We start from the raw sequence: 11114 nt of genomic DNA, 5'->3' as shown, positions 1-11114 counted from the left end.
TGCTCATATTAAATGACTCAAATTCAAATTAAGTCGCGAAATTTCAAAAGTAAGCGATAAATTATGTAGTGAAGCTTTAAACTATTCAGTACACCTAAATATATCATGGAAAACTGCTACCAAAATAAAATACAAATGACCATGGGTATGATTTAGTTAATGCTTACACATAGCCCTATTTAGACACTGTTCCTACAGCATTCATTCAATAAAACTCCTCGCAAGTCATATGAAAATTAGGCAACTGTTATCTACAGCATCTATTTAAGTATATATCATGAGAGAAAATGTATCCGCTAAAGATGATTAACTTGTTGTGTGTGCAATATTGATGTCGCGGTCCCTTTAAGATGTTGCTCCGTCATGACGGCGGTGACGTTGAGCGCATAGTTTGTGTGTGAGATCCTGAAACGATGATGATGATGATGTGTGAAGCTCATCTTCGGTGATCCTCGAGAAATCTCCAGCGGAACTCAGCTTCATTCACGGTTGAATGTTTCTCGGTGGGATGTCAACACGCTGGGCTTGATTATATGGTTTTTCGGGGCGGTTTTCAGAACCAGGACAAGGCCGGTGATGGTCGGGCTTCAAGCCGGAGAGAGAGACCGAGGAGAGGCTGAGATTTCTGCGCTCCTTCGGTGAGTCTTCTGGAAGTACATTACACAAACAGATCGCTTTTTACTGCTTATAATACATCACATTTAGATCCAGGTGTTAATTCGTTGATTAGTCTATTTATTATTATACATTGTGATGTTTTTCATGAGGTTTATGTCAGGAGTTTTGGATTTAAAATGATACTTAAATGTAACAAATAAACTGTAATCAATTGTGATAAAGCTACATTATAACCTTTGGTAAACGTTCATTGTTTACTGTGTGATGTGTAGTCATATATATATATATATATATATATATATATATATATATATATATATATATATATATATATATATATATATATAAGACTACAGATCACATATTAAATATTAAATGTTTACCTTAAGTTACAATGTAGTTTCATTACGCTTGATTACAGTTTGTTATGTTATTCATATATATTAAAAATATATTTCTGTTATATATATATATATATATATATATATATATATATATATATATATATATATATATATATATATATATATATATGTATATATATATATATATATATATATATATATATATATATATATATATATTAGTAGCAACTATTTTTTTATATTGATTTTTATTTGTAATTTGTTCATATATTTTGCAGCATGGGTTTTCTGTCATGTGTTTACAGTTTGATTTTTGTGTTTATGAATGTGTGTCTTTGTGTTTGCAGTTTAGAGCTGATTCCTGGTGTGCAGACTCATCAGAGTACACGACACACACACTGTAAGATAATCATCTGTTGATAAAACATCCTCCAGATGAGCAGCAGAAGATCATGGCTTCAGCTGATCAACTAGGTAATGATGATGTATGTGTTACAGCTCAGGTGACACAAAACTTTACATATTATCAGATATGGGAAATTAAAAATGTTCAGTTTACTGGAGTAGGCATGAGCCGGTATAAGATTCTGACGGTATGATAACGTTGGATAAAACTATCACGATTTTACAGTATTGTGATTACTGCTCTAAAATATATTCATTTTAAATGTCTGGGTAAAAAAGTAAAACTTGTTCCTCTTTGAACACAACATATTTTATAAAAAAAAAAAAAAACATTGAAAATATTTTAAAGCAGTAAACATGTCAGGCTACATAATGAAAATTAATTATTGACTTCTTCTGTCTTCATTAGGTTCAAAAACACAGATTTCTTTACAATTTAAAAGGACATCTTTGGATATCCTTTCTGCTGGAGATACTGTTATCAAAAAAAAAAATGTAAATAAAAAGTCATACACATACCTTAGGAATGGTATTAGAAAAAAGTTTGGCGGTTTTAAAACCTTGAATTTACAAAACCACGGTATACCTTGAAAACGGTTATCATCCCACACCTAATCTGGAGTTTGAGTAAATTGTTAGTGTTCATTTAATTCTACAAGGGTCTGATAACAATTTTTGCAAATTTAAAGAAAATATAATGTCCTATTTTATTTTCAGAAAATGACTATTGGTCATAACAAATGTTTATAAATAGATGTATGTACTATAGCCTTTATATTACCACGAAAAAAACACATTAAGATTAAAAATATCATTTACAAGAACGTCCTGGCCAAGATTAGGCAGTATAGAGTTCACGTGGGTTTAACAAACATAACAGAGAATATCATTCATCCATCAAAACACGCATCAAATGAAAAACTACACAGAACATCTACAGGCCAATGTTTAAAATTTCACTTTTTTTAAAGTAGCTAGTGAAAGCAACTCTTTAAATATGTATACGTGTATACATAAACAAACACACGCACACAAGTTTTCCAGAAACGTTCTCACAAAATACAACACATTAGGAGAATATAATGTGGCCAATAATTGTCTTTAAAAAAACCACAAATGACGGCGATGCGGTTGCGCAATAGGTAGTGCTGTCTCCTCACAGCAAGAAGGTCGCTGGTTTGAGCCTCGGCTGGGTCACTTGGCATTTCTGTGTGGAGTTTGCATGTTCTCCCATGGGTTTCCTCCGGGTGCTCCGGTTTCCCCCACAGTCCAAAGACTTGCGGTACAGGTGAATTGGGAAGGCTAAATTGTCTGTGGTGTATGAATGTGATTGAGTGTGTGTGGATGATTCCCAGAGATAGGTTGCAGCTGGAAGGGCATCCGCTGCGTAAAACATATGCTGGATAAGTTGGCGGTTCATTCTGCTGTGGCGACCCCGGATTAATAAAGGGACTAAGCGGAAAAGAAAAGAAATGAATGAAACACAAATGACCAAAAACATACGTTAGTATTTGAGTTCCCCTTCTTTTCCATTTTAATCCTCAACTCTTTAACTACCCCAAGAAAAAAAATGTTTGGATTGCATTTTTTAACTCCTAATGTCGCTAGTTAACACACTCAAGGCAATTTTTTTTCAACACATCACATAATTTCTAAAATATCAGCCTGTATCCAATAGTAGATATGTTGGTTTATGGTAAAAGTACCAGAATTTAATGCTAAATCACCTTCCTTTTTTTGAAGTATGCCATAAAATATTTCAGATTCTCATTTAACATACTCTCTTGTTTTTTTTTTTTTTCTGTTTTTGTTACAATAAAACCAAAATAAAGAGTAGTAGTTCAACAGGATTATGTTTGTTTGATTTTTTTTTTTTTTTTAAATAAACATTTTTATTCATTTTTGTAAACCAACAATGCTGTGTGTAAGCCATTATTTAAAACAGTCATTCTTTAAATGACTTTAACAGTCATCATTTAAAACTGTAAAAACATGATTAACCATTTGTGGTAGAGGAGCAGGCAATGGGTTAAAGAGTTTTCAGTATAGAAAAAGTAATTAAAAATAATTGTACAAAACAAACAGAAATAACTGGCATTTACTATAATCTACAAGCCTATATTCATTTATGAAAATCAAGGTCACTTAAAGGGTTAGTTCAACCCAAACTGTCACATCTGCCATTATTTACTCACCCTCCACTTGTTCTAATCCTGTTTGAGTTTCTTTCGTATGTTGAACACACACACAAAAAGATGTTTCATAGAATGCTGGAAACCTGTAACCATCAACTTCCATAGTATTTGTTTTTCCTACTATGTCAAAGGTTACAGGTTCTCAGCTTTCTTCAGAATGTCTTACTTAGTATTCGACAAAAGAAACTCCGGTTAGGAACTACTTCAAAGTAAATAAGTCGTGTATGAATATTAAGTTTTGGATAAACTGTTCCTAAGCTTGTAGTGTTTGTGAAATTCACAATTCAATCAGCTCTTCCTGTGGTTTGTGCTTGGTCTTGTCTTGATAATTTGATATATGATCTGAAAAAGACTTTCCTCTTGAGGCTCACTGTAGTAGTCCATTTTGGCTGTTCAGGTGTTTCTTATGATCTGAATGAAGCTGCTTTTTTATTTTAAAGGGACAGTTCACCCAAATATGCCAATTCTGCTATCATTTACCCACTTTACTTATTCTAAACTTATTAGAGTTTCCTTCTTCTGTTAAACTCAAAAGAAGATATTTTGAGAAATGCTGGTGCCCATTGACTTCTGTAGTAAATAGGCTGCTTTTTCCCCAAACTTTTTCTGAATTTCTTGTTTTGTGTTTAACAGAAGACGTCCCAGAAATCTTTGAGTCTGTTTATTTACTTGTGTAAATGTGTGTAAATGTATATTTGTTGAGTTTTTTTTAATAATTTCAGCAATATCACTGACTAATGTGCAATTTTTGAGTAATTTATGTACAATACAGTTTGCAAGGTCATCTTTTAGTAAATATATATTATATAAGAGGCTTGCTTTGTTTACCAAACAAAGAGATCTATTTGTATTTGCATTGTTAACCCTTACTTATTGTTTTTTTATTTTGTGTTTATAATGTCCCTATATTCTGTCTGGTCCTGCTCATATCTCATATAAACCACATGAGGTAGAATAAACAATGTGGTCATTTGATTTTTTTGGGTGAGCTATCCTTTTTGAATCAAGTTTCATTTTAAATAGGCCAAAATTGAGTCAGATCAATGCATTTGATTAATCTGTGAATTTTGATTTCGAATCGGATCAGACATGGAGGTGATGACGCCGCTGATGGAGAAAGCAGAAGGTGATGAAGAGGAGGAGGATGAGAATGTAGATGGAGATGAAGATTCCAAGCATCTTCCTCAAGGCATCACGTAAGTCTCTCCTGTCGTCTGTCACATCACAGATGCTTGTCCTGTTTTAAGTTGGGAAAATATGCAATATTTCGATAACGGTATTTCTTAAAATATGACCAACTTTTAAAAATTAAAATGCAATTCATTTAAATAAAATACATTCATGCAATTTTAATTAACTTCATAAGCAATTTTTTAAAATATTTCGAAATTGTTCACATTAATCTCAACTGTGTGTGGGTCTCAATATGTATGCAAATATAAATATGAAAAGGTGACAACGCCAATATAAATTAATATTCATATATCAGCAGTTTGTACAAAATCTTGTATGTAATCTTCATACTAAAAAAAAACTAATAATAGATCATATTTTTCTGCGCTAATTAAATACTAAAAAAATAAACAAAGTCCAGATGCAAACAATTAGACTTTAAAACATCAGGAATGGCTGAAAACCTCAGCGGAAATTCAGATTTTTATTGGCTGTTGTCATTTTCGTTGTTCATTCACCTCATGGCCGTGACATTGCTTTGAAAACAAGTTAAATGCCTGAACGAATGCAAAAATAACCAATTATTACTGTGAAACATAAAAGAAGGTATTTTGAAAAATGCTGAAAACCTGTAACCATTGACTTTCATTGTAGGAAAAACAAATACTATAGAAGTCAATGGTAGCAGGTTTTCAGCATTCTTCGAAATATATATATTTTAAAAGCATGCACATCAATCTCAACTGTGTGTGCGTCTCAATGTACATGAATATATAGAAAAGGCTATATTATTATTATTATTATATTATCTATATTATTATTCATGTATATCAGCAGTTTGTACAAAATCATTTATGTAATCATCATACTAACATAAAAGTCCAGCGCAGAGCGCGTTAGTTGTGCACATCGCTTACACATTGCTTAAAACACACAGCATGTACAGCAATACGCAAATATCTTTACATATGAAAAAGAATAAAAGGATTAAAATATTACAAAATATTTTATTTTCTAGCCTACATAAATATAAAACCCACTGCCTCCATGCCTTCTTCATCTCTGAAGGCTTTTTCAGTTTATTCATAACAATTTGCTTTTGTATAATGTTATTATTATTAGCAGTATTATTTATTATATCCATATTTATATTTGTTTTAGTAAAAACAAGCTTAGATTTGCCCATCTGTCAGGTTTTAGACAGGTGCATATGGTTTGGAAATAACTCAGTTGTTTGAGCACACTTCATTATTATTGTTCATTTATTAATTTGCTGAAAATTAGAACTAAATTAAGAAATAGTTTTGAAACAAATATTTGCGCTTGATAAACTAAATTAATTATGCAGGCTAATGGATGTCTGTGCCTACAACACGTTTCCCTATCCACGAGTGTGAAAGTGAAAGTAGACTCATCTCTCATTCTCGCTCTGCAGATGCTGTTTAACTGTTTTCTCGCTAGTAAAACGCTCATTTTTTTCACTTACGAAGTCTGTCATGTAAATAGCAAATGCACCATGGCGTGACGCAACTGACTCTTAAAGGGAATGGGAGATGAGACTCTGATTGGTTTATTCTCAAAACACACCTATAACACATTAAGAGAATAAGCTCAACCCTGTTAGACCATGCGCCACGGCACAAGGCGGATTTTTCCATTCTTAAAATAGTGAAAGTGGATTCGGACACGCCCTTAATGCTTTTGTGCCGTGCACTATGGCACCTGGATTGTCAAAATAGAGCCCAAAACAGAGACTTTAAAAGACAATGAATGACTAAAAACCTCGGCAGAAATTGAGATATATATTTTTTTTTATTGGCTGTTGTCATTTTCCTCTCATGTCTCCCAGTTTTAATTTTCAGCTCTAAGTTGACTGAGGCCGCTTCTGATTGGTCAGATTTGAATAAACAACATATACATGCAGTGCACTGATGCTTTGCTCTGCTTTGCTTTGAAAATTCTTTTTAAACCAGAAGAATGAATTAAATGCCAGAATGAATGCAATAATCAATCACTCTATAGTAGGGATGTAACGGTATCAGAATTTCACGGTATGGTAATACCTCGGTATGAATGGCACGATACGGTATTCATTGAATCCTTTACAGGAAAAACAAAACTAATGAAAATACTCCAAAAAAGTGCCAAAAGTGTCAATGACATACAAATTAGCCATCTATCTGTAAGCTTTGAAACAGGAACTTCAATTTTTCAATTTTAATAACAAAAAATTATTAAACCATGTAAAAAAATAAAGTTTCACTTTAGTATTGTTGACTACTCATCACATTCAACATTTACTCACTCACTCACTTAGATAGAGATGGGTTTTAAGGAAAATTATCAAATAACTATAATCTGGTACAAGCTGGGATCTGTGGCCATGTCCCCTGCAACAGAAAAAAACCCCTCTCATTTGGGACTGAGCTTTCTGGGACAGAGATATGACTTGGCCCAGGTTGACAGCAGTGGGTAACGTTGTGCATTGTCTTTCCCCCACTTGAGAGGACAAGCCATGAGTGAGATAGAGGTCTCTTTGCGGTACAAGTCAATGTCTGCATCAATCTAACAAGTGTGCTGTGTTCTGCAGTCCCCATGACTGTTTTTAGTTGTATTCCCCAACTTGTATTTCACCACAGTCTGGCAGTGCCTGCATACTGCTTTTTTAAAAAAATTTTTGTCTGTCACCTTTTCTCCTTTTTCGTATCTTTTTAGAGAGAAACCGAAATGCTTCCACACATCCGATTTAAAACCCGCTTTAGGTTCGATCATTTCCAGCTCTTTTTCATCCCTGCTACTAGCAGCACACTCCATTTCCGCATTACTGGATCTGTAGCGACAACAGACCACAAAGGATGATGGCCACGCCTGGGCTGATGGGAAGTGTAGTTTCCGCTACCACCCGTTCAATTCATTCGCCTGAGCAAATTTTCTCAGAAGACCTATAGTTTTATCGAGTCATGCAACTATGGTAATATTGAAAAAAATTACTATTGCGGTATGACGGTATTTACAATACCGTTACATCCCTACTCTATAGTAAAACTAAGGTGTCCAAATAGTGTATTTATCAACGCACCACACATGTATATCTGTCAATATCACAAAAATGTGTTTTAGCGTTTAATGACCATTTCATTTATTGCACTTCTCTGCGTTATTGCATATGCTATTATCACGATAATGATATTTTTCCGATATATTGTGCAACTCTTATTTGCATAAAGTTAATCTGTAAAAAAAACAATTTGAATATATGAACACCATACATTTATAAAGAGATGGTTCACCCAAAAATGACAGTCCTATCACCATTTACTCACCCTTCACTTACTTTCTTCTGTTAAACATAAAAGAAGATATTTTGAAGAATGTTGGGAACCTGTAACCATTGACTTTCATAGTATTTGTTTTTCCTACTATGGAAGACATGGGATACAGATTTTCAGCATTCTTCAAAATATCTTTTTTTGTGCTCAACACAAGAAAGGTTTGGAACTACTTGAAGGAGAGTAAGTATTGAGTAAACTTTAATTTATGGGGTAAACTATCCCTTTAGTTCATGCTGTAATCTTCTGACATCTGAAGTAAAATCACTGGTGTGGATTTCTTCTTCTTCTGTGTTTCAGGTTTACTCAAACTCTGCTGCATCTTTTGAAAGGGAACATCGGCACAGGATTGCTCGGGCTTCCTCTAGCAGTGAAGAATGCTGGCATAGTGGTATGTATTAATAAACTAGGTCAAGGTTAACATCAGCATTTTCAATTCAATTCAGCTTTATTTGTATAGCACTTTTACAATGTAGATTGCGTCAAAGCAGCTTCACATAGAAGATCATATTAAATTGGCACATTGTAGTTCAGCTTTTAGTGTTTAAGTTTAGTTCAGTTTAGCTCAGTTCAGAGTGATTTAATAGTCACTACTGAGAGGCACACTTTAAGCTGTATAGAAGTGTCTTGAAAAATATCTAGTCAAATATTATTTACTGTCATCATGACAAATAAAATAAATCAGTTATTAGAAATGAGTTATTATGAGTTATATTTATGTTGAGAAATGTGTTAAAAATCTTCTCTTCGTTAAAAAGAAATTGGGCAAAAAATAAACAGGGGGTCTAATAATTCAGGGGGGTTAATAAATCTGACTTCAACTGTATATAGTCACTAATTTACTAATTAAAAATATATATTAAAATATTATTCAATAGTTTCCCAGTCATGGGTTGCAGCTGGAAAGGCATCCTCAGCCCACAGTATCTAATTTAAAAAAGCCAAAAATACACAGCTCAAAGAAACATTTAAAATAAAACAGACACATATAGTCACTAATTTACTGATTTAAAAAATATTTAGATATTAATAAATAGTTACAGCTCATTTTATATTAAAATAAAGCTAATCCTCTGGTTTGAACGTTAATAAAAAAAACAACAAAGCATGAAAACTGACTCTCAAACTCTAAAAACCTGAAGCGCTTGAGGGGAATGTTAAATGTACAGTATGTGTTGTTTGCTAAAAATGCAATTCCAGCTTTCTTGCCTCATTATTAGTTAGTTTTGCCATCATATCCTGATGCTGACTGTTTAAAGTGAGTTGAAAAACCGGTCAGTTAGGTTTACAGGCTTAAACCGCACAGTATAGAGGCTGTGTTGTAGCTTAAGGCTAGATTGCTGTTGGTTTGTAACAGCGTTAGTCCACAAACTTTACTGCCATCATAAAGACCTGTACAGTATGAAAGCAAAGTTCACAGTGAGTCAGAAAGAGAGCGATAAGACTTTACAGCTGTGGTAAGATGTTAACTTTGGTCATTAAAAACCGATATTTGCTTTTTAAACTGTTTGTTAGTTTTGAGTTTTCATTAAAAACATACTAACCTAAAAACTGTCACCTCACAGTAAAAAGGTCGCTAGTTTCAGCGCCAGCTGAGTCAGTTGGCATTTCTGTGTGGAGTTTGCATGTTCTCCCCGTGTTGGCGTGGGTTTCCTCCAGGTGCTCCAGTTTCCCTCACTGTCCAAAAACATGCAGTATAAGTGAGTGAGTGTGTGAATGCGACAGAGTATGGGTGTTTCCCAGTACTGGGTTGCAGCTGGAAGGGCATTCGCTGTGTACTCTGTAATAGTTGGTGGTTCATTCCACTGTGGAGACGCCTAATAAATAAGGGATTAAGCCGAAGGAAAAGGAATGAATGAATCCTTTATGGGTTCCTTTTTTTCCGTTGAATACAAAAGAAGATAATTTGAAGAATGTTCTTCGAAATATCTTCTTTTGTGTTCAACAGATGAAAGAAACAGGTTTAAAACAAGTGGTTGGTGAATAAATAATGACAGAATTTTACTTTGATAATTATAGTGAATGACAGAATTATCTCTTTAAATGAAATTTTAGCGGTCTTTTATTCCAAATTGTACTAATAATAATAATTCCTTACATTTATATAGCGCTTTTCTGGGCACTCAAAGCGCTTTACACAATGAGGGGAATCTCCTCATCCACCACCAGTGTGCAGCATCCACCTGGATGACTCAACGGCAGCCATTTTTCGCCACACCACACACCAGACAGAGAGGAGACAGAGTGATGATATGCCAATTATGATATGGGGATGGTTAGGAGGCCATGATATACAGAGGCCAGTGAGCAGATTTGGCCAGGATGCCGGGGTTAAACCCCTACTCTTTTTCAAAGGGCATTTTTAACGACCACATGGAGTCGGGACCTCGGTTTAACGTCTCATCCAAAAGACGACGCTCACTAAGCATAGAGGCCCCGTCACTATACTGGGGCATTAGAACCCACACAGACCACAGGTTGAGCGCCCCCTGCAGGCCTCACTAACACCACTTCTGGCAGCAACCTAGCTTTCCCATGTGGTCTCCCATCCAGGTACTGACCGGGTACTGACCAGGTACTGCTTAGCTTCAGTGGGCGACCAAGTAAGAGTTGCAGAGAGCTAGCTGCCGGCTGAATAATCTGAATAATCAAGTAAAACTGCATCTGAAATATGAAAAATGTAGGACAGGTCTTGATTTTATCATTCAGGAATTGATTGGTTGGTCGTGGTCTGCTATTGGTGGATCTCATGTGATTAACGGGATGATTCCACCATTGTGACATCATATATAAATATAAAATATGTTATAGTAGAGGGAGAGAAAGGTATTTTGATTAAAGAATTAAAATGTGTTTGTACAAATGCAAAACTGATAACAGATAGTGTCTTAAAAACACATTTTACTGATCATGATTGTGTTGTTTGTTTCCTCCAGTTGGGTCCGGTTAGTCTGGTTCTGATGGGTGTGGTGTGTGTCCACTGCATGCACATCCTAGTCAACTGCAGCCATCAGCTGAGTGAGCGGTAA

General features: G+C 34.5%; 1 protein-coding gene across 5 annotated transcripts in view; it reads left to right on the top strand.

Moving 5' to 3' along the window:
- The first annotated feature begins 374 nt into the window (after positions 1-374).
- The window catches only part of slc36a4 (solute carrier family 36 member 4), a 54645-nt gene continuing 43905 nt past the window's right edge, over positions 375-11114 (top strand). For 4 of the 5 annotated variants that reach the window (XR_012391055.1, XR_012391054.1, XM_002664695.8 and 1 more), the window contains exons 1-5: positions 375-638; positions 1331-1457; positions 4671-4779; positions 8386-8476; positions 11022-11110. Coding sequence is in view for 3 of the 5 variants with exons in the window: in XM_002664695.8 (XP_002664741.4) it covers positions 1436-1457; positions 4671-4779; positions 8386-8476; positions 11022-11110 (311 nt within the window). In the remaining 2 variants the exon portion in view is untranslated. The remainder of the gene's footprint in view (positions 639-1330; positions 1458-4670; positions 4780-8385; positions 8477-11021; positions 11111-11114) is intronic. The other variant, XM_005157799.6, reaches the window with a different exon arrangement.

Source organism: Danio rerio, chromosome 15 (assembly GCF_049306965.1).
Source record: "Danio rerio strain Tuebingen ecotype United States chromosome 15, GRCz12tu, whole genome shotgun sequence".
Lineage (NCBI taxonomy): Eukaryota > Metazoa > Chordata > Actinopteri > Cypriniformes > Danionidae > Danio > Danio rerio.
The sequence above is the reverse complement of the archived record's forward strand: the minus strand, read 5'-3'. Positions and strand labels throughout refer to the sequence as shown.